At 35.5% G+C, this 22,938-nt stretch overlaps 4 protein-coding genes and 1 pseudogene across 5 annotated transcripts; 3 read left to right on the forward strand and 2 right to left on the reverse strand.

Moving 5' to 3' along the window:
- Positions 1–727: 727 nt before the first annotated feature.
- On the forward strand, positions 728–5,535 carry LOC145088469 (delta-1-pyrroline-5-carboxylate synthase-like). The gene is made up of 18 exons (XM_079026827.1): positions 728–1,012; positions 1,753–1,824; positions 1,917–2,020; positions 2,123–2,387; positions 2,476–2,904; positions 2,976–3,140; positions 3,223–3,300; positions 3,382–3,471; positions 3,585–3,671; positions 3,778–3,864; positions 3,943–4,039; positions 4,140–4,243; positions 4,334–4,409; positions 4,489–4,639; positions 4,729–4,797; positions 4,883–4,949; positions 5,027–5,097; positions 5,199–5,535. Exons 1-18 carry the CDS (start codon positions 953–955, stop codon positions 5,320–5,322), a joined length of 2,196 nt encoding a protein of 731 aa, XP_078882953.1. The 5' UTR covers positions 728–952; the 3' UTR covers positions 5,323–5,535.
- Positions 5,536–9,278: 3,743 nt separating this feature from the next.
- On the forward strand, positions 9,279–10,854 carry LOC145088471 (CASP-like protein 5B1). The gene is made up of 3 exons (XM_079026829.1): positions 9,279–9,651; positions 10,241–10,373; positions 10,520–10,854. Exons 1-3 carry the CDS (start codon positions 9,521–9,523, stop codon positions 10,718–10,720), a joined length of 465 nt encoding a protein of 154 aa, XP_078882955.1. The 5' UTR covers positions 9,279–9,520; the 3' UTR covers positions 10,721–10,854.
- Positions 10,855–10,921: 67 nt separating this feature from the next.
- On the reverse strand, positions 10,922–14,526 carry LOC145088470 (uncharacterized). Its single transcript, XM_079026828.1, has 2 exons — positions 11,502–14,526; positions 10,922–11,405 (listed from the first exon to the last, which is right to left on the reverse strand). Exons 1-2 carry the CDS (start codon positions 14,308–14,310, stop codon positions 10,996–10,998), a joined length of 3,219 nt encoding a protein of 1,072 aa, XP_078882954.1. The 5' UTR covers positions 14,311–14,526; the 3' UTR covers positions 10,922–10,995.
- A 2,973-nt stretch (positions 14,527–17,499) lies between these two features.
- Positions 17,500–17,963, forward strand: LOC145090045 (CASP-like protein 5B1 pseudogene; annotated as a pseudogene).
- On the reverse strand, positions 17,636–22,842 carry LOC145088473 (uncharacterized). Of its 2 annotated transcripts, XM_079026831.1 has the most exons (3): positions 20,090–22,842; positions 18,298–18,672; positions 17,636–17,966 (listed from the first exon to the last, which is right to left on the reverse strand). In XM_079026831.1, the coding sequence occupies exons 1-2, from the start codon at positions 22,716–22,718 to the stop codon at positions 18,299–18,301; spliced, it is 3,003 nt and encodes a 1,000-aa protein (XP_078882957.1). In that variant the 5' UTR covers positions 22,719–22,842; the 3' UTR covers positions 17,636–17,966; position 18,298. The 2 variants fall into 2 exon arrangements, with proteins under 2 accessions (XP_078882957.1, XP_078882956.1); XM_079026830.1 differs by lacking the exon at positions 17,636–17,966 and having other exon boundaries at positions 18,010–18,672.
- Between the last annotated feature and the right edge of the window lie 96 nt (positions 22,843–22,938).

Below are 22,938 nucleotides of genomic sequence, written 5' to 3' on the forward strand. Positions count from 1 at the left end.
ATAATCATTAATCAAACTCACGAATCTACATATATTTCAATAACGGAACTTAAACATTAACTATTTGAAAATAAATACATTACCAGTACACCTTGATATGTTATTAAAGATATAAAATCGGACAATCATTTCATATTTTATTTTAGTATGACACGACAAATTTTTATTTAACATAAATATGACATAACATGATACCTTGTTTTTATTTTGCTAACACGAAAATGAACATATTAAAACACATCATGCGACAACAAAAATAACAATTTGTTTATTTAATTTACATTTAATTGTACAAAACATGACAGATACGAATTTTAAATACCATACAATATAACATCATGTCTTTACATTAGATGTATACACAAATTGCTATATTGTCCCAATTTATTTTTCGTATCATATACTTTTATCTTGTCATGTTATGTAGACCATAGTTTATGTTATGTAGACCATAGTTTATAAATTACTATTTTTTAGTTTGTCCTAGGAAAAAATTCTTAGTGGTGTGGTCGAGTCGACCTAAAGAAATGTTTTGTTTTCCTAATGGGCTGTGTTCCTGTACTTCTCACGCTTATTGAAAACCCTGGTATCTTTCAATCACAGGACACCACTAACATCGAAGTTATATTATTCAACGTGTCACGATCTCCATACATGACATCGATCGCGACAGCTGTGCCAATCATAGCTTATCATGCTCTCCCTATCCTGAAATATACGCGAGTTCGGCCCGATTTTCTTAGTCAATCTCTCTCTAGGTTCGTGTGTCTGTGGATGACTATACATACAGCGGCCCTGTATATATATGCGGAGCTGTCGACGAGCAGACAGTGAAACCCTACGATAGGGAGTCTTTCACGAGTTTCCTCATCCCTCTTTACATTCAGGAACAAGGCAGCTGCCAAATCACCACACACACACACAAACACACACAGAGCTTAAACTTTTAATAATGGCGGCGATCGATCCAACTCGTGGATTTCTTAAAGATGTGAAGCGTATCGTAATTAAGGTGACTCTTAATTTCATTGATTTCTCTTATCGACTGGATTAATGGTATCGATTTTCGATTGCCAGTTGTGTTTGATTAGTTTATAGTTTTCCCGAGATTTTGATCCCTAAATCGTTCGATGTGCTATTTTTCAGATTGCATTTGTGAATTTGGTTTTCTATTTTGTTCAAGTAATAATTTGTGTGTGTGTGATGTGAGTTATCATGCTAGGGTTTTGACTAGTTAATAAGAATTGAAGTGATTTCATCAATGTAGATTTTCTAATCTTTTTTGGTATATTTATCCTTTTCATATGTTAGTCGTGCGGCTAATCCTTTAAGGGGAAATCTATCTATTTATCTGTGGTTGATTATGAAAATTGAAAAGATTTTTATAATAATCACACAGATTGTCTTGGCATATGATTCAACGAATCCTCAAAAAGGATATTCGGCAAAATTCTAATACCATGCAAATTATGATTAGGATTGGGTGGAGAACATAATATTAATCTCTATGCAACCCATAGTATATAGCGTTTAATAGTGTTAATGGAAATTATGAATGAAATTCCTTTTGTCTGTCTGGAATGACAATCAACATAAGCTTATACATTTTATGGAAAATAGAGTGCCACATGAATGAGTTTTTTGGTATGAAATGTCATTTAAATTTGATGACTAAAGTAAATGAAGCACATGTTGATAGACTTTTTATGTTTGTAAATTAAAGAACCTATAAATATTTTCTTTTATTTAAAGGTTGGGACAGCTGTCGTCACTCGAGAAGACGGAAGACTTGCGCTTGGAAGACTAGGAGCTCTCTGTGAGCAGGTAAATCATTATTAAAACTAACATACTTATTTTTCTTTACTTTTCTGTTTCTGTGAAATATCATTATGATTGAACTTTTGTCCTAAATGCAGATTCAAATACTAAATTCTCAAGGATTCGAGGTTATCTTGGTCTCATCAGGTGCTGTTGGTGCTGGTAGACAGCGTCTCAGATACAGGAAATTAGTCCACAGCAGGTCTTTACTTACTTACATGATGCAACTAAAACATACTTTTAATTTTAAGTTAGCTAAGCATGGAAAGTGGTTATTAATGAGTGAATTAATAATATGTTGAAGCTTTGCGGACCTCCAAAAGCCACAGGTTGAGCTTGATGGTAAGGCATGTGCAGCTGTTGGACAAAATGGTCTCATGGCACTTTATGATACACTCTTCAGTCAGCTTGATGTCACATCAGCTCAGCTTCTTGTCACTGATAACGACTTCAGGAGTCCAGAATTTAGGAAACAACTCACTGAAACAGTCGATTCTTTATTGTCTTATAAAGTGATTCCTGTATTTAATGAAAATGATGCTGTTAGTACCCGTCGTGCTCCATATGAGGTATGTTTCTTTATTCTAATAGTTAGCTTTTCATTTTTAACCATTTCGATTGTGTTTTCATAATATACATTTCTTACATTTATTGCAGGATTCTTCTGGTATTTTCTGGGATAATGACAGTCTGGCAGCTCTGCTAGCTTTGGAGTTAAAAGCCGACCTTTTAGTGCTGTTGAGTGATGTGGATGGTCTTTACAGTGGCCCACCAAGTGATCCTCAGTCAAAGCTAATTTATACATACATTAAGGAGAAGCTTGAGAATACAATTACTTTTGGTGATAAGTCAAGGCTAGGAAGAGGTGGAATGACTGCTAAAGTCAAAGCTGCTGTTTATGCTTCACAAGCTGGGATCCCTGTCATTATAACAAGTGGTTTTGCTGGGGACAATATTGTCAGAGTACTTCAAGGACAGCGTATTGGTACACTCTTTCATCAGGATGCTCATACATGGGTGTCAAATGGGGAGTTAAATGCACGTGACATGGCAGTAGCAGCAAGAGAAAGTTCTAGGCGTCTTCAGGTATGTTTTAAACTTTAATTGGTTTATAAGTAGAAGTTTTGATTTATTGATAATGTTTTAATGAATTGAAGGCCATGTCTGCAAAAGGAAGAAGTAAGATATTACTTGATATAGCTGATGCTCTTGAAGCAAATGAGAAAGTGATTGTACATGAAAATGAAGCTGATATTTCTGTTGCTGAAGATGCTGGATATGAAACATCTTTAGTGTCTCGGTTGGCTCTAAAGCCTGGGAAGGTAAGTCATAAATTCATAATTCATAAATAAAATCAGACAAAATTCTTTCTGTAAGTCTCATTTTATTATTATATTTTTATAGGTTGCTAGTCTTGCCAAAGCCATACGTGTGCTTGCAAATATGGAAGAGCCTATTGGACAAGTATTAAAGAGAACAGAGGTAAAGTCCATACTATAAATATACAATCATGATTTGTGATTGTATGAATGAAATAGAATAATCTTGTATTGTTTAATGCAGCTTTCAGATGGATTCATCTTAGATAAGACATCGTCTCCTTTGGGTGTCCTTCTTGTTATATTTGAGTCTCGCCCCGAAGCACTAGTTCAGGTACAATAATATATCAGTTGATGCTCTGCTATAATGATGTCTGGATATGTGTGTGTCTTAATTGCAACTAGATTTTTGTTGGGTTTTTTATTTTTAATACTGTGTGTGAACAGATAGCATCATTGGCTATCCGAACTGGGAATGGGCTTCTTTTGAAAGGGGGAAAGGAAGCAAGACGGTCCAATGCTATCTTGCATAAGGTCAGATATATTTATTGAATTAATCAACATATGTTTATATGATTTTTTTTTTTATAATTGGGTATTGACATAAGTTTGCACTACTTTTTCCTGTAATATTTTTTAGATTATTACTTCGGCTATACCAGAAAATGTTGGTGGAGGACTAATTGGACTTGTGACTTCTAGAGATGAGATTCCTGAATTGCTCAAGGTTTGTTTGTTTGTTATATATGAAGCTAAACATGTAAAAATAGTTTCCCCCTAAATTGTGCTGTGATGATGTGCACAGCTTGATGATGTGATTGATCTTGTGATACCAAGAGGCAGCAATAAACTTGTTTCTCAAATAAAGTCTTCAACAAAAATTCCTGTTCTAGGTCATGCTGGTAAGAAGTCAAAAATATGGATACATTGTTGATAGTTCAACAAGAAGCATGGAATTTCAATGTAGTAAATCTTGTTTGTTTTTGACTTTCCTTGATACAGATGGAATTTGTCATGTGTATGTGGACAAGTCTGCGGACATGGAAATGGCAAAGAACATAGTTTTGGATGCAAAAACAGACTACCCTGCAGCCTGTAATGCCATGGTATGTAATGTGAAATTTATTGTTGATGTTGGGTGGTAATATGATATGATATGATATGTGTGTGGGTTACTGTTTAACTACTACTACCAGGAAACACTTCTTGTTCATAAGGAGCTGATGGAAAACGGTGGTGTTAATGAGCTTCTCATAGAACTTCAAACTAAAGGTTTGGTATTTCTTTAATAGTTAATGGATTGGAGGAAAAGTAGTATGTTATATATATTTTTGTTTTTTTTTTTTATTAGGTGTTTGCATAAATGGTGGTCCAAGGGCGAGCTCTGTGCTTAATCTTACACCAGCACCCTCGTTCCATCACGAGTATGGTTCAATGAATTGCACCCTTGAAATTGTGGATGACGTGTATGCAGCCATTGATCACATACACAAACATGGAAGGCAAGAAAAGAAAAGAAGTTATCTGTTTGATGTGTAAGCTTTTACATATGGTTAACATGACACTAGAGTAGCTGATTTTTTGTTTGCAGTGCACATACTGATTGTATTGTTACGGAAGACCGAGAAGTTGCAGACCTGTTTCTAAGTCAAGTGGACAGGTGTGGGTTTTGGGAAATTGATTGAATATTTCATAGTATTTATAGTTAAAGTAATATTGGTTTGGTTTAATAATTGTTGTTGCAGTGCTGCTGTATTTCACAATGCCAGCACAAGATTTAGTGATGGATTTCGGTTTGGTCTTGGTGCAGAGGTAGGTATCTGTATTCAAATTTTAATACTATATAATATTTGTAGTTTAGTAATTAATTGTTGGAATGGAATGAATAGGTTGGTATAAGTACGAGCAGGATCCATGCTCGTGGGCCCGTAGGTGTTGAAGGATTGCTTACAACACGGTGGTATGTTGAGTTTATTATCCATTTATTTAATTATTGATCGAGAAAGAAAGATGTTGTTATATGATATGATATTTAGCTTTGATTGATGGGATGATTTTCAGGATTGCACGAGGAAGCGGACAAGTGGTGGATAATGATAAAGGGGTTGTGTACACTCACAAAGACCTCACCACCACCACCACCACCCATAATAATAATAATAATAATCATAAAGCAGCAGCTTAAGCTTATGTTAGCTTTAGATTGTGTGGTTTGGTTGAGTTGAGCCTCTTAATGGCATCATAAATGGAATTAAGGTGGTAGTAGTAGTAGGAGGCTAGGCATGCATGCAGAGAATGGAAAGATTTGGATGTTGTAAGATCACGATGACGATGAGATGAGATGAGATGAGATGATACATTGATGAGTATTTATTAACAGCTTTTAATGCGTTCGTGACTTAAGCGGACCAGGCTGTGAGTCAGTGTCAAGTGTCAAGTGTCAACTACAAAACCCACCCAAACCCAATTGGTTCCACTTTCTTTGATTATTGTTTGTGTGAGAGGGAGGGAAGTTTGGTGTTAGTTGCTTTCTAGGTACTGGTAGCCACCCACCTATTCTTCTTATTTCTTATTACAAGTCAAGTCAAGTAGTTATACATTGAACTCTGTGTGTGTCGTATTCGCACCATTCTTCTCCTTTTATGACTAATTTTCAGTTTTTTTTTTTTTTTTAAATAAAATGTATCACTCCCTCTTCTCTTCTATGTTTTATTATTTTAGATGCCACCAAATCAAAAGCCTGAGTGAGACCCAAATCTCGACTATTTTAATATTTTTTTAATCAACATTTATTTATATTCAATCAAAACACCTCCGATGCTGTTTTTTTTGCAGCTTTTGTCTTTTGACTATTTGAAAAAACTTTTTCTTAAGATAAGAGTTATTTGAAGAAGTCACTCCTAACTACTTATTAGTTAGTAAACTACAACCAGTTATTGCTTTTGTATATTTTATCATTTTGGCTCTTAAGGTGCACGGAGTCGTGCATGGTGGGCTGTAGTTTGGTCATAATACTGCCGGTGTTAGGCCAATTATTGCGAAAGTAGAGTTTTGTTCGGGTCAATGGAGTTGTTCATCCCATGCTCTTCTCTGTCTCTTCCTTCAATTTGATATATGCCTTTCTTAATTTATATTGTTTACCTATACACAACGTTCAACCTAAGTTATATACTTCAAATTACTAAAAGTTTTTTTTAAAGAAAATTATGTGGGTTGGGAGAAATGTGTTTTCATGCGTTACGGGTTAGGACAGTTGGAAATGAGATGAAAATAATAGGAGAAAAAAAAAATTGATGTAGCGTTTGTATGACAAATGGGTTGTGAGAGATAAGAATGTTAGATTCTTTTCGCTTGAGATTTAATAACATTTTGTTTTACCTCCTAGTTATATTTACATATTAAACTTTTATTATTTTTTTTATTAGTGTATCTATTTGGTTTGTTATACAAAATAAGATTAACCATACTACTATAGAAATTTATATTAAAAGTGATTGTCAAAACATTCAAAATGATATAAATATCAAATATTAAAAAATATTACGGTAATATATGTTTAAAAGTAACAAATTATACGAAGGTTTTGTATAATATATCAAGGTCCTAAATTATTTCCATCCAACTCGAAAACACAATGTAATTATTTCTTTTTAAATTCCTTTCTACTTTTTTTTTTCTCTTCCTTTCATTTTCATTAGTTTTAAAAATAAATAAAAAAAAGGAGGTTAGTGACTAGGTGAGCATTCCAACCCTAACGCCCTTCCCTCATTTCACTATTAGACCGATTTATAATCAAAATATTTGTGGTCTACGTGGCCAAACATCACAATTGTGAATACCATCCATATGTTTAGTGATGGCTATTGGTGGAAGAATTTGTGGTAAATTATGGTGAGAGGACGAATCACCACATCTAAAGAACTTTTCTTTATCTATCTCCCACTATGTCTCTACATACTAATTAATTAAAAAATATACATTTTTTATTTTAATAAAAAAACTAAGAGGTATATAGTGGTAGGTATCCCAACCTTTTAGTGGTTAAATGTGGTGATGGGTTGGCACCCACCACTATAATAGTTAGTGATGCGTATAACGGATGATCTTATGAAAATAGATAAACCTTCCCTCTCCTCGATGGCTATTGTCCTTTTGACTGCCCCTCCCCTCCATGGCTGTTAATTAAGGCCTCCATGTTTGCATCGATTCCTATCTAGTTTTAGCAAGCATATGGTGTTTGTCATTGTTCATTGGAACGAGGTTGCCGGTGTGTGTGTGTTACCAGAAAAGAAAGGAGTAAGGGCAGATGGCCGGTATGCATGGCCTATTTTATTTACTTAATTAAAATAATAATACTTTTTTTTTCAAAAAAAATATGGATAAAACGATCGTTTTTATATCCACTAAATACAAAAAAATGCCAATAAAACAAAAACCATAGAGAGAGCTTCTTTTAGGGGTAATGTCCACAACTTCTTAAATGGAGATAATGTAACTCTTTATTTTGAAAAGGTAAATATATACTCTATTTCTAAACTATTTAAACTATTTTTAAAATTCATCTATGTCTACTGTGAGACTTAAACTCTCAACCTTAAGAACATAGGGCAATACCGGATATCGCTACGATAATGTAACTTAGCGTATTCTATACATGCATTTAAAAAAATAAATTTGCATTTACTATATTATATACAAGACAAATAGATACATAAAATCAATGTTTTAAAAACATCTTTTTTAGTTGAACCGATATGGTAATTGGTTTCCGGTTCAATCGATTCGACCGTCGGGTTAACCTGGTTTTTAGAATTTTTATGTTGTTTTTTTTCCTACACACATATATAGGAGGGGTATTGATTTGCCTAGTTTATTATGCCCGATTCGTGAAGGCGTTGTGGAATCTTCCTCTCATCTTTTTTTTTATTGCTCTCTTTTGGTTAGTGTTATTTTTCAAGTCTATCGTTGCAGGGATTTCCCAGCTCCAAGTTTGTCTTCCTATGCAGATTGGTTAGTTTGGTTCAAGGCTTTGCATTTCCCGGCTTTCGCTAAACGGATCTTGGAAATTGTTTTTTACGTGTCTTGGTGGATGATATGGGAGTACATGAATTTTATGCTTTTTGGAGCTACAAAACCGAAGGCTTTCCTTATTTTTGATAATATAGTTACAAAATCTTTTTTTTGTGTATTGGTAGGTGTAAGAAGGATATTAATTGGGTAGGGTGGTTGCAAAATCCGAATCTTGCTATTATGCAATTTTTCTTTTTCCTGGCTAGTTTTTTGTTAGTCCAGTGTTTGAAAAAAGTTGTCGTTCGGAAAAAAACATATATACATACATACATACATAAATTAAGTATTTGACGTCCACAAGTTAAAACATTAAAAGTTCGCAAAAAAAAAAAAAAAAACTTGTAAATCAATTAAAATACATTAAAAAACACATAATCATAAGTTTTACATCAATCAAATTATATCAAAAATAAAATAAAGTATACTACCGAAACAAAATATTTTTGATGAATGCAAATGCATAAAAAAAACTTCATAATGTTTAGCATATGTTTTTATTACCACCAAAGTTTTTTTATGCAAAATGTTTCATTTATATGTGTCTATGTGTTTTTATTAAATTTAATCAGTTTAATTTAATTGGTTTAAAATAGGTTTTTGTAAAAAAAAATCGGTTTGTTCATGTAAAAAATAAACATAACACCAGTACTAGTTGACCCGTTTGGTTCGAACCAATTTTAAAACATTGCATATGTTTAATGAAATACCTAAAACATATTAAGCTTGATTGAATTAATTTTTTTGATTTAATATTTTGCACTTCACTTTCAAAACCATGAAACTAAATCATATCCTGAAATTAAAATTTGAAAGAAAAGTTGGTTAAGTTAACAAAATCGGCTTTTTCAATCCGGTTTACCCAACAATCAACATGTTTTTTGAAGTTTTTCAATTCAATTTTCTGATTTCTTTAACTTTCCCACATGAAATTTATTATTTAATTAAATCTTTTTCTGAAATTAAAAAAGTAACACTTTCCGTAAAGTTGATTTATAATGACATCCAAACCCGTTTTCACTATTGAAATTAATAAACGTTGTTGACGCAGCTGCTTGTGTATTATAATCGTTTACCTCATCTTCAACTTTAATTAAAACCAAAAGGGGGAGGAGGCAACATCAAGTGCTTCGCATATTCTTTGCAAAGATGGCGACAGATTGTGGGTCTACCTGCCTTTACATTTAGGGGAATGTTCTAACAATCCACAATTTCCACAAACCCCCAAAATACCCATCAACCATCCATCCATGTAGCCAGATACAATTTGTAGTTTTCGTTTTCGTTTTCGCCGATCAAAACGCAGAGTGAAAGAGATGAAATCGTTGTTTGGGAGTCCAGGGAAACCCAGTGGGCTTGCGTTGAGGCTGTGCCAGTGCTTATTTGCTGCTGCTTCTCTTGCTGTCATGTCGTCTGCTTCTGGCTTCTCTACCGCTACTTCCTTCTGGTCTCGCTCCCTCTCTCTCTCATACACACACACATCACAAATTTATTGATATGTTGTTCTTAATTGGAGTATAACTGTGTTCGAAATTTGGGCTTCTCATCTTGGTTGTTATTGTTTCTGTTTCAATTGGGATTTCAATCTTGCTTTGTATGTAGCTTTGATAACTGATAAGATATGTAGTTGGATAACTTTCCTGATAACATCACGAAATGGTGGGGTTCAGTAATGATAGGATTTAAGTGTTAGTGATTATATTAGTTTAAGTGTGGTGGATTGTTGGTTTGACATATTGGACCTTGTTCACCTCTGGAAATAAATCATCAACAATCGATTTTAGCATGCAAAAATCGACTCAATGTGAAGGAAATAATGAACAATAGGTGCGCAGTCTTCATCTATAACTGACATTAGCTTTCTTGTTTTGCAATCTTGGAGCCTTTTCTTGAAGTTTTGGAGTTCTTTGATTTGTGTACATTGATCCTTTTAAGTCAAATGAACATGCATGCCTAATAGCAATGTTTGCCTGTATGTATGTATCTGTCTAAAATGCAAAAGCTCTAACTTTGTAGTTCATCTTTATCAATTTCAGCTATCTAATTGCAGCAATGGGACTACAAGTGTTATGGAGTTTTGGACTTGCATGTCTTGATATTCATGCTCTTAGGTTAAACAAAGATCTCCACAATCATATCTTATTGAGCTTTCTTCTCGTCGGTGACTGGGTTAGTAATTAATTCCATTTTTTAACCTTCCAACACCATCATAATAATTAATCAGTATGATCTTTATTCTTCAGTAGTTTGATCACAACTGAAAATTCATAGGATGACATATATAGTTTTGTAATAACAAAACATGACTCACACAGGTGACAGTGATTCTATCACTTGCAGCTGCTAGCTCATCAGCTGGAGTGATGATTCTGTTCATGAAAGACACTGATATCTGCAGATTACAGCCTTCACTCTCATGTTATACGTTCCAAATCTCCATAGCTTTGGCTTTCATAGCATGGTTTCTTCTTGCCATTTCTTCATATGTTGTGTTATGGTTGTTGGCCACTGTTTGATTCCTGTATATATAAAAAAAACATTCTTGTTTAATGTAAATTTGAGTTGTTGCACTATGAGAACTGATGTGAGCAAGGTTTTGTATACATGGCATTGTTTAGCTTTGATTTAACTTCAACATCTCTTTTTAAAAGTTGTGCGATGTTAATTTTTTTACAAGATGTCTTGTTTATCTACTCAATTTGTGCTTTGACTTGACATTTATTCAAAATTCCATTTATTTCACATTTTAATCCATAAAAACACAATATCTATCAAATACTTCAATACAGTATTACAATCTTCCAATTAACACCCCGAAACATTCCACCTCAAATATGTTAAGTCTTTCTAGAATATGCTGCAACTCATGAACAACATTTTCGATATTCATCCGTTGTTGTGGAGAATCCACAGAGCATGATACCCCAATCTTGATGGTTGAAGCCAAGCAATCCTCTATCTTGTTTGCATATGCTAAAGTATGTTGTGTAGCAATAGCATCCTCTTGAAGAATATCTAAAAGGCCATCATCAATAACATCAGTTACATGGTCTGGCAAGGCCATGTCAGCAAACTTATGAAGGTTGAGATCTTCATTAAAGATGTCATCTGTTGGCCTTTTCCCTGTCATCACCTCCAACAATAGTATTCCAAAACTATAGACATCCCCACTACTTGTCATCTCACTCCCGACACCATACTCTGAAACTTATAAACAATTACTTTAGGAAAAAAAAAAAGGTGACTAATAATACTATAAATAAGTATTACAATATTGGAATACATGACTTTTTTTACCTGGTGGTGCATACCCAACTGTTCCTCTGATTCCGCTTGTGCTGTTTTGGTTTGAATTTGTTCCAAGAAATCGAGCTAAACCAAAGTCTCCAACATGGGCCACCATATCATCATCAAGTAGAATGTTGCTAGGCTTCAAATCACAATGAACAATGGTTGGTAGGCAGTGGTTGTGAAGATAATCAAGTGCGGATGCGACATCGATGAGAATATTTATTCTTTGAAGAAGGTTCAGTTTAGTTGTAGTTACATTTGAATGCAACCAATCATGTAAACTCCCATTAGGCATGAACTCATATACCAAAGCTTTGAAGTCATTTCCTTTAAAGTCAATACTCGAACATGCAGTTATTATCTTCAACAGATTGCGGTGTCGGATACTCCTCCATGCTTCACACTCTGCTAGAAAGCTTTTGTGAGCACCTCGGTTTTGAAGATGTACAACTTTGACTGCAACACATGTATCATCAAGGATTCCTTTGTAAACAGAGCTGACCCCACCCTCTCCAATAAGGTTGGCTTCAGAGAAGCCATTTGTAGCCTTGAGAAGTTGAGCATATGATACTTTGATGAATCGTCCGTTTGTCAATGATTGAGAGGGTTTGCCCTTGATTTTTTTAAACCATATGTACACGAAACATAATATGGCAAAAAGTGCAGATGCTGTGAGAATGATTATTACGAACAAAGGAAATCTCCTTTTATGTTTATCATCATGCGTCTCATTGCATTTGGGTAACCCAAGCTCAGTCAAGCCACCACAAAGCCTGATATTCCCCAAAACTGAGAATGCAGTTGCATTGGCGAACACTCCTACAACAGGTACTTGACCCTCGAAATCATTGAAGGATAGGTTTAGATATTGTAATGAGAAGCGTTCCAAGAATCGAGGAATTTGTCCTGATAAATTATTATGAGAAAGATCGAGTGTCTCAACTCCTCTCATGGAACTTAATGATGGTGGTAATGTTCCTTGAAATGAATTTCCTTTGAGAGACAGGAATACAAGACTAGTGCAACCAGCAAGGCTACTAGGAATATGGCCTGACAAGTTGTTATCAGATAAGTCCAAAGAAGTCAACATCCTGAGGTCACCAACCTCTGTTGGAACAGATCCAAACAGGTTGTTTTGAGACAGATCTAATTCAATGGTTATAGATGGAATTTGAAGAAGTTGTTTAGGTATTCTGCCGCTGAGTTTATTGTTATAAAGGTTTAACTGAGTTAGCTGACGACAATTTCCAAGATTTGATGGGATATGCGACTCCAATCTGTTAGAACTTAAAAAAAGTATATTCAACAATGATAAGTTCCCGATGGCATCTGGAATTGGCCCTGAAAATTGGTTATCAAGGAGAGCAGCAACTTGCAGGTTTTGAAGCTTACCAATGGCGGAGGGAATTTTTCCCGTGAATTGGTTGTTTTCTAAAATTAAAACGGTCAAACCGACTAGATTACCTATACTTGAAGGAAGGTTTCCAGAAAATTGATTTCCTCCTAAATTCAAAAAACTAAGTTGATGAGACAGATTACCAATTGACGTGGGCAGCACTCCTTGAAAGCTGGAGTTATAAAGATCCAAATTTGCTAATCTGCTGCAGTTTTTCAAAGCATCGATGAACTTCATATCATCCGCTTCTCCAAATCCATAGATGTTACTCCCTATGGTCACAGAATAGAGATTCTCTAGTCTTGAAAAGTCGATTTTCAACTTGCCAATAAAATTGTTATCGCTCATTTCAATAACTGTTAATTTGGAACAGTTAGATATGGAGGGTGGAAGAGGTCCGGTGAGTTGGTTATGGTGTAACTGAAGGGACTCAAGATGAGGGAGCATTGCACCTACGGCTGAGGGAAGAACACCAATAAGCTGATTCTCAGCCAGGGAAACATTGGTTAGGAGCGAGAGGTTGTAAAGGGAATGAGGGATGGTTCCGGATAAGCTACAACCATCAAGGTATAATGTTGTTAAGCTTTTCCAATGGCCTAAGGTGTCTGGAATGCTCCCACCCAAACCCAATGGATTTCTAGCTGCAGAGAAGATTTTCATGGATGTTAAATTCCCCAAGACAGCTGGGATTCCACCTGTTAACTTATTATCCTCAACTACAAGAAATTTAAGCTTGGAGAGGAAACTCATCTCCTTGGGTATGCTTCCAACTAGCTGGTTATGATGGAGTCCAAGCTTTTCCATGTTAGAACAACGAGACAAGTTGGTTGGAATGAGTCCGTTGAATTTGTTATGGCCAAGAACGATGACACGTATCCTGGATAGACGACCCAGTTCATGAGGGATGCTTCCTTGAAAGCTGTTGTTGAAGAGAGAAAAGAAACCAAGGAAGCTCAGGTTCCCTACATGAGGAGACAACATGCCTTCTAGGCCTTGCGACTTGAGTACTAGAGCAGTGACTCTTCTGTGCCTTTTCCCACATGAAACGCCATTCCATTCACAGAAATCAAAGGAAGTTGTGTTGCCCCATGAGCTTAGAGCTCCGTATGGATCACTGGTGATCATCGATTTGAACGACAACAATGCCCGGAAATCGGTTTCATTATCACCTTTACAACCACAAATCAGAAACATTACAAGACTAGAAGAGAGAAAAGCAATACAAAACTTCATTTTTGGAACTATGTGTGAATGAAGTATTATTAATTTCTCATGTTCAATCCTTATAAAGAAAAAAGGGATACCACACCAAAAAGTCAAGTCCTCCCATTCCACCAAATCATCACCTCTTGAAAATGTTGCAACTATTTGAGTTGGAAAATGCAAGGCTGCTAACAAGTAAACGCATATTTTCCACATTCGTTTCACTCCACAAATCAAAATGCAAAAACTTTTCCTACTCCACTTGGGCTTTAGAAAATAACTAACACATTTTATGGGTGTTAGGGTTTAATCACTTCAACAAACAATTCAAATGATTTCACACACATACTAACAATGTATATGAAAAACAAGAACACAGGGTTCATCATCCTTTGGGTTGGTTGGTTTTTTTTTTTTACTACTAAATTTCTATCCATAACCGCCCGCAATATAAATACTAAATACAAAATGGCTGGCTTTACAAAAAATATAACCTGTAATTATAAAACCAAATCCTCAAATAAACACAACACTGGAATGGAAATATGGAATGGATACCCAAAGTCTAAAAGTTATCACATACACTTATTAGTGGCGATCTGTGACAGTGCCATGCACTCACTATCATGCCCACCAAAATACACTTGATTAACAAGTCGAGTCAAGTCAACGGGACCACAATAATTCTCAATCCATAACACTTGATTAAAATATGTAAATGTTCTCTTCTTCTGCTTCAACATTCTCTTCTCTTCTTCCTCATCCATCTTAGTCAGACCAGATAGATGGAAGCCAACAAAAAATACCTAACAAAAGAAAATTCATAAATCATAATAATTGCAGCCATAACGGAATAAACAGATATATCGATTTCATGCTGAATATCAAAATATATGACAGTCCCCAGAAATTTGGCATTGAAACCAAAAAGCTTCAAAATCAAATCCTTGGTAAGCTAACAATAATAAGGAATTGATAACGTGATTTCATATTGATTTGGACAATATTACAACCAAATATAAAGAAAAGAATAATTACACTTTGATACCCTAAAGAATAATAATAATAACAATCTGACTCTAAACTACCAACTTAGTTTAATATTCCCCCGCAAGTTCAGGGCGGTTAGCAACCTGCAACTTGGAACGCAAAAACTCAAACTTCTGAGATGACAGGGGCTTTGTAAAAATATCAGCAATTTGGTCGTTTGTAGAGATGAACTTGACATTTAGTTTTCCCTGAGTTACTTGTTCACGAACAAAATGATAGTCAACTTCAACATGTTTAGTACGAGCGTGAAAAACTGGATTAGTCGTGAGATATGTTGCACCAAGATTGTCACACCAAAGTGTGGGTGTCGTGCTGGCCAAACCAAGTTCTCGAAGCAAGGACTTCAACCAAATCAATTCAGCAACAATATCTGCAATAGCCTTGTACTCGGACTCTGTTGAAGATCGAGATACAGTTTTCTGCTTGTGAGCAGACCAAGAGATGAGATTCGAACCTAAATAGATAGCAAATCCCCCCGTGGATCGACGATCGATTGGGCAACCTGCCCAGTCAGAGTCCGAGAAGGCATGAAGATTGGAGTGCCAATTGGAATCTGAAAAGGCTTGAAGCTGATACCTCGTATTATGTCGAATCCATAACCCCAAGTCGATGGTGCCCTTAAGATAACGAAAGATGTGTTTGACACCGGCCCAATGGTTCTCAGTAGGAGCGTGCATGAACTGGCAGACTTTGTTAACTGCAAAAGCAATATCAGGACGAGAAAGAGTAGCATACTGAAGAGCTCCAACTGTCTGCCTGTAACGAGAGGGATCATCAAGTAAGGGGCTATCATCGGGTAACAACACGTGAGAAGTGCTCATAGGAGTTGATATTGGCCTGCACTCGGCAAGACCAGCACGGTGTAAGATCTCACGAATATATTTCCGTTGGGAAAGAACCAAGTCAGATCCCTTGTGAACAACTTCAACTCCCAAAAAATAGTGTAGTTGTCCCATATCCTTAAGTGCAAAAAGAGAATTGAGTTTCTGAATGATTGAGTCAACAACAGTGGAGTTGTTACCGGTGATGATGATGTCATCCACGTAAACCAGAAGATAGACAAGAGAGCCAGATGAGTTTAGTATAAAAAGGGAGGGATCGGTTTTGGACCCATAAAATCCCAACTGATGAAGCGCAGTAGACAACTTTGTAAACCAAGCCCGAGGAGCCTGCTTGAGGCCATACAAGGATTTATGCAACAAGCATATGTGATCAGGTTTGGTTTGATCAATAAATCCCGGAGGTTGGCGCATGTATACGGTTTCCTCAAGATCTCCATGAAGAAAAGCAGTCTGAATGTCTAACTGTCTGAGGGGCCATTTGTTGCTGACAACTAGAGAGAGAACCGTACGAATGGTGGCGGGCTTGATAACCGGACTGAAAGTCTCATGATAGTCCACACCATGCTGTTGATTAAAGCCTTTTGCCACGAGACGGGCTTTGTACCTGGTAACCTTTCCATGTTCATCAGTTTTTACCCTGTAAACCCATTTACAAGCAACAATATTAGCATTAGAGACAGGGGGAACAAGGGTCCACGTGCCATTCCTATGGAGCGCAGATAACTCTTCGGCCATTGCTTGACGCCATTCTAAAGACTTGTTAGCAACGGTAAAGTTGGTAGGTTCAAGGGGAGGAGATGTGGAGGTGGTGTAGGCAGTGGGGTTGTATCGATCTGGTTGTTTAGGATTAGGGCGAAGGTTGGATGGCCGAGGCCGAGGAGCTGGTGGTGGAGGTGGTAAGTTGGTATTAGTTGGTGAAGGAGATTGAGATAATGATGGTGGAGATTGTGGTGGCGGAGATTGTGGTGATGATGGTTGAGACTGTGGAGGTCGGGGTGATTCAGATGGAAAACCAGGTGGTGGGTCGGGAAAATTAGAGATGTAAGGAGAGGTAGAACGTGGTGGAGGTATTGGTGAAGGCTGATAAGGAAAGACGTGTTCATTGAAGCGAACATGTCTAGCAATGTAGATCCGATCAGTGGAGGGATCAAGACAACAATAACCATGGTGAGCAGGGCTGTAGCCAAGAAAAACACAAGGAGTAGACCGGAATTCAATTTTATGATGATTGTACGGACGAAGAAAAGGAAAAGATTGACAGCCAAAAACTCGTAATAATGAACAATAGGTGCGCAGTCTTCATCTATAACTGACATTAGCTTTCTTGTTTGGCAATCTTGGAGCCTTTTCTTGAAGTTTTGGAGTTCTTTGATTTGTGTACATTGATCCTTTTAAGTCAAATGAACATGCATGCCTAATAGCAATGTTTGCCTGTATGTATGTATCTGTCTAAAAGGCAAAAGCTCTAACTTTGTAGTTCATCTTTATCAATTTCAGCTATCTAATTGCAGCAATGGGACTACAAGTGTTATGGAGTTTTGGACTTGCATGTCTTGATATTCATGCTCTTAGGTTAAACAAAGATCTCCACAATCATATCTTATTGAGCTTTCTTCTGGTTGGTGACTGGGTTAGTAATTAATTCCATTTTTTAACCTTCCAACACCATCATAATAATTAATCAGTATGATCTTTATTCTTCAGTAGTTTGATCACAACTGAAAATTCATAGGATGACATATATAGTTTTGTAATAACAAAACATGACTCACACAGGTGACAATGATTCTATCACTTGCAGCTGCTAGCTCATCAGCTGGAGTGATGATTCTGTTCATGAAAGACACTGATATCTGCAGATTACAGCCTTCACTCTCATGTTATACATTCCAAATCTCCATAGCTTTGGCTTTCATTGTATGGTTTCTTCTTGCCATTTCTTCATATGTTGTGTTATGGTTGTTGGCCACTGTTTGATTCCTATATATATAAAAAAAAATAAAAAAAAAATAAATAAACATTATTGTTTAATGTAAATTTGAGTTGTTGCTTTATGAGAATTGATGTCAGGAAGATTTTGTATACTTGGGCTTTGTTTGAGCTTTGATTTAACTTCAACATCTCTTCTTAAAAGTTGTGCGATGTTAAATTTTTTACAAGATGTCTTGTTTGTCGACTCAATTTGTGCGTTGACTTGACATTTTATTCAAAATTCGATTTATTTCACATTTTAATCCATAAAAACACAACATTTATCAAATACTTCAATACAGTACTACTATCTTCCAATTAACACCCCGAAACATTCCACCTTAGATATGTTGAAGTTTTTCCAGAATATGCTGCAGCTCATGAACAACATTTTCGATATTCATCCGTTGTTGTGGAGAATCCACAGAGCATGATACCCCAATCTTGACAGTTGAAGCCAAGCAATCCTCTATCTTGTTTGCATATGCTAAAGTATGTTGTGTAGCAATAGCATCCTCTTGAAGAATATCTAAAAGGCCATCATCAATAACATCAGTTACATGGTCTGGCAAGGCCATGTCAGCAAACTTATGAAGGGTAAGGCCTTCGTTAAAGATGTTGTCTGTGGGTCTCTTCCCTGCCATCACCTCCAACAATAGTATTCCAAAACTATAGACATCCCCACTACTTGTCATCTCACTCCCCACACCATACTCTGAAACTTATAAGCAATTACTTTAGAAAAAAGGTATCTAATAATACTATGGGAAAACTGCAATAAAGTCTTTACATATTAGTTTTATAATCGATTTAGTCTCTATATATATTATTTATTCAATTAAGTCCCAAATACCGATAATCATATTCAATTTAACCCTTTGACTAGGTCAATAGGTCATCCAACTTTCAAAAATTACATTTTTTGCCTAAATTTCATATTTTATTACAAATTTGGTCCAAAATTTACACTTTTGCCCTAGATTTTAAATTTTGTTACAAATTTCGTCAAAACTTTACCCTTTTTGCCAAAATTTTAGAATTTTATTATGAATTTATCCTAACTTTAGTTGTTTTTACAACTCTTTTTCTCAAAAAATTGTTTCTAATATGTTTTTTCTTTATAAAATCATATTTATACAAAAAAAAAAACGTATTTTCACATAAAAATCTTATACTTTCTATATAAAAAGTTTTTTTAAAAAGTTTTTTGTATATGAAATATCTAATTATAAAAATATGTATTTATTAAGTATATAAATATATACAAATTCCTTTTTATAAAAAAAATGTATATAAACACCTATCGCCTATATATATAAATATATATATATATATATATATATATATATATATATATATATATGCACACAAATAGGTGTATATCCATATTTTTTTTATAAAATCGTGTTTATATACATTTTATAAAATATATACAAACACATTATATAAAAAATTGTTCAAACAGGTTTTTATAAAAAAATGTAAACAAATACAATTTTATAAAAAAAATATAGATAAAATAGGTGTTTGTATATATATATTTTTTGTAAAATATGTATTTGTATACATTTTTTATAAAAATGGATTTGTATATATTTATATACTTAATAAATACCTATTTTTATTACTAGATATTTCATACACAAAAAAAAAAATTAAAAAGTTTTTATATAGAAAATATAAGATTTTTATATGAAAATACGTTTTTTTTATAAATATGATTTTATAAAGAAAAAAACATATTATAAACAATTCTTTGAGAAAAAAAGTTGTAAAAAAACTAAAGTTAGGATGAATTCATAATAAAATGCTAAAATCTGGGCAAAAAGGGTAAAGTTTGGACCAAATTTGTAACAAAATTTTAAATATGGGCCAAAAGTGTAAATTTTGGATCAAATTTGTAATAAATTTTAAAATCTGGGCCAAAAATGTAATTTTTGAAAGTTGGATAACCTATTGACCGGGTCAAAAGGTTAAATTGAATATGATTACCGGTATTTGGGACTTAATTTAATAAAAAAAATATAGAGGGACTAAATTGATTATGAGGTCAATATATAGAGACTTTATTGCAGTTTTCCTTGATAGAATAAATAAGTATTACAATGTTGGAATACATGACTTTTTTTTACCTGGTGGTGCATACCCAACTGTTCCTCTGATTCCGCTTGTGCTGTTTTGGTTTGAATTTGTTCCAAGAAATCGAGCTAAACCAAAGTCTCCAACATGGGCCACCATATCATCATCAAGTAGAATGTTGCTAGGCTTCAAATCACAATGAACAATGGTTGGTAGGCAGTGGTTGTGAAGATAATCAAGTGCGGATGCGACATCGATGAGAATATTTATTCTTTGAAGAAGGTTCAGTTTAGTTGTAGTTACATTTGAATGCAACCAATCATGTAAACTCCCATTAGGCATGAACTCATATACCAAAGCTTTGAAGTCATTTCCTTTAAAGTCAATACTCGAACATGCAGTTATTATCTTCAACAGATTGCGGTGTCGGATACTCCTCCATGCTTCACACTCTGCTAGAAAGCTTTTGTGAGCACCTCGGTTTTGAAGATGTACAACTTTGACTGCAACACATGTATCATCAAGGATTCCTTTGTAAACAGAGCTGACCCCACCCTCTCCAATAAGGTTGGCTTCAGAGAAGCCATTTGTAGCCTTGAGAAGTTGAGCATATGATACTTTGATGAATCGTCCGTTTGTCAATGATTGAGAGGGTTTGCCCTTGATTTTCTTACAACAAGCATACACTAAACACGATATAGTGAAAAGTGTTGATGCAATCAGAATGAGTGTTACGAACAAAGGAAACCTCTTGTTCTGTTTATCATGTGTCTCATTGCATTTGGGTAACCCAAGGTCAGGCAACCCACCACAAAGCCTGCTATTCCCCAAAACTGAGAATGCACTTGCATTGGCAAACACTCCTAGCATTGGTATTTCACCATCAAAATCATTAAAGGAAAGGTTTAGATATTGTAACGAGAATCGTTCCAAGAATCGAGGAATTTGGCCTGATAAATTATTATTAGAAAGATCGAGTGTCTCAACTCCTCTGATGGAACTTAATGATGGTGGCACCATGCCTTGAAAAGAGTTTCCTTGGAGGGATAGGAACAGAAGGCTAGTGCAAGCACCGAGGGCGCTAGGGATGTTACCTGATAATTTATTATCAGATAAATCGAGAGACGCCAACATCTTGAGTTCACCAACTTGTGTTGGAATTGACCCAGTCAGGTTGTTTCGAGACAAATCTAAGGATATGGTTAGAGATGGAAGCTGAAGAAGTTGTTTAGGTATTCTGCCACTCAGGTTATTGTCATCAAGGTATAACTCAGATAGTTGATGACAATTTCCAAGACTTGTTGGGATATGGCCTTCCAATCTGTTGTAGCCTAAATCAAGTAGATTCAATGATGATAAGTTCCCGATGGTATCTGGAATTGGCCCTGAAAATTGGTTCCGGGTGAAGATAGCAACTTGCAGTTTCAGAAGCTTGCCAATGGTGGAGGGGAGTTTTCCCGTGAATTGGCTATTATCTAAAAGTAAGGTAGTCAAGCCGACTAGATTACCTATACTTGAAGGAAGGTTTCCGGAAAATTGATTTCCTCCCATCTCTAGAAAACTTAGCTGATCAGATAGATTACCGATTGATGTCGGCAGCTCTCCTTGAAAGCTGCAATTGAAAATATCCAAAGTGTCTAATTTGCTGCAGTTTTTCAAAGTATCGAGAAACTTCATATTATCAGCCTCTCGAGATCCAAAGATGTTATTCCCTAAGGATAAAAAATTGAGATCTTTTAGTCTTGCAAAGTCGATTTCCAACTTGCCACTAAAATTGTTGTTACCCATTTCAAGAAGTTGTAGTTTTGAAGAATTAGACAACGAGGGTGGAAGATTTCCGACTAGTTGGTTATCCCTTAACTGAAGGTGCTCAAGACGAGGGAGCATCGAACCTATGGCTGAGGGAAGACTACCAATAAGTTGATTATTATTCAAGGAAAAAATAGTTAAGAGTGAGAGGTTGTAAATGGAGTGAGGGATGGTTCCATATAAATTACAACCACCACAGCCAAAATTTTCTAATCTTTTCAACCGGCCTAAGGTCTCTGGAATGCTCCCGCCAAAAGGATTGAAGGCAGCAGAGAAGACTTGCATTGATGTTAGATTCCCCAAAACAGGCGGGATTCCACCTGTCAACTTATTACTACTGATTATAAGTAAAGTAAGTTTGGAAAGGAAACTAATCTCTTTGGGTATGCTTCCAGTTAGCTTGTTATGAGAAAGGCCAAGCCTTTCAAGGTTAGAACAACGAGACAAGTTACTTGGAATGACTCCCTTGAATTTGTTATAGCGAAGATCGAGGACACGTAGCCTGGATAGACGACCCAGTTCATGAGGGATGCTTCCTTGAAAGCTGTTGTTGAAGAGAGAAAAGAAACCAAGGAAGCTCAGGTTTCCTACATGTGGAGACAACGAGCCTTCTAGGCCTTGCGACTTGAGTACTAGAGCAGTCACTCTTCTGTGCCTTTTCCCACATGAAACACCATTCCAATCACAGAAATCAAAGGAAGTCGTGTTGCCCCATGAGCTTAGAGCTCTGTATGGATCATTGGTGATCATGGACTTGAACTGCAACAACGCCTGGTAATCAGTCTCATTATTGGAAGCAGAGATACTGCTGGTAGTAATCACAAATATTACATCACTAAACAAGAGGAGGAAAGCAACGACTCGAGTATTCATTTTTGGGACTACACTTGATAAACTTTACTGTCTAAACTGTTTAGACTATTTAAATTTTAAACCCAAAGAGGATGGTATGAGATATCTATTAACTTCCCATTTTCAATCCTTATAAAGAGAGGCCTCTTGAAAATGTTGTAAGTTGACTTGGAAAATGGAATACCAATTATTTCTAAACCCCCATTTGGTTTAGAAATTCTAGCTACAAAGACTTTGACAA

This window comes from Lactuca serriola, chromosome 2 (assembly GCF_051521515.1).
Source record: "Lactuca serriola cultivar US96UC23 chromosome 2, Lser_US96UC23_V15, whole genome shotgun sequence".
Classification (NCBI taxonomy): domain Eukaryota; kingdom Viridiplantae; phylum Streptophyta; class Magnoliopsida; order Asterales; family Asteraceae; genus Lactuca; species Lactuca serriola.

Excerpts from the sequence above, each read along its gene's own strand:
- LOC145088469 (XM_079026827.1), top strand. The coding sequence starts at position 953 with ATGGCGGCGATCGATCCAACTCGTGGATTTCTTAAAGATGTGAAGCGT. Across the intron at positions 3,141-3,222 it reads TGGCTCTAAAGCCTGGGAAG|GTTGCTAGTCTTGCCAAAGC; the intron begins GTAAGTCATAAA and ends ATATTTTTATAG. Across the intron at positions 3,301-3,381 it reads AAGTATTAAAGAGAACAGAG|CTTTCAGATGGATTCATCTT; the intron begins GTAAAGTCCATA and ends TGTTTAATGCAG.
- LOC145088471 (XM_079026829.1), top strand. The coding sequence starts at position 9,521 with ATGAAATCGTTGTTTGGGAGTCCAGGGAAACCCAGTGGGCTTGCGTTG. Across the intron at positions 9,652-10,240 it reads TCTACCGCTACTTCCTTCTG|CTATCTAATTGCAGCAATGG; the intron begins GTCTCGCTCCCT and ends TATCAATTTCAG. Across the intron at positions 10,374-10,519 it reads TTCTTCTCGTCGGTGACTGG|GTGACAGTGATTCTATCACT; the intron begins GTTAGTAATTAA and ends TGACTCACACAG.
- LOC145088470 (XM_079026828.1), bottom strand. The coding sequence starts at position 14,310 with ATGTGGAAAATATGCGTTTACTTGTTAGCAGCCTTGCATTTTCCAACT. Across the intron at positions 11,406-11,501 it reads AGTTGGGTATGCACCACCAG|AGTATGGTGTCGGGAGTGAG; the intron begins GTAAAAAAAGTC and ends TATAAGTTTCAG.
- LOC145088473 (XM_079026831.1), bottom strand. The coding sequence starts at position 22,718 with ATGAATACTCGAGTCGTTGCTTTCCTCCTCTTGTTTAGTGATGTAATA. Across the intron at positions 18,673-20,089 it reads AGTTGGGTATGCACCACCAG|AGTATGGTGTGGGGAGTGAG; the intron begins GTAAAAAAAAGT and ends TATAAGTTTCAG.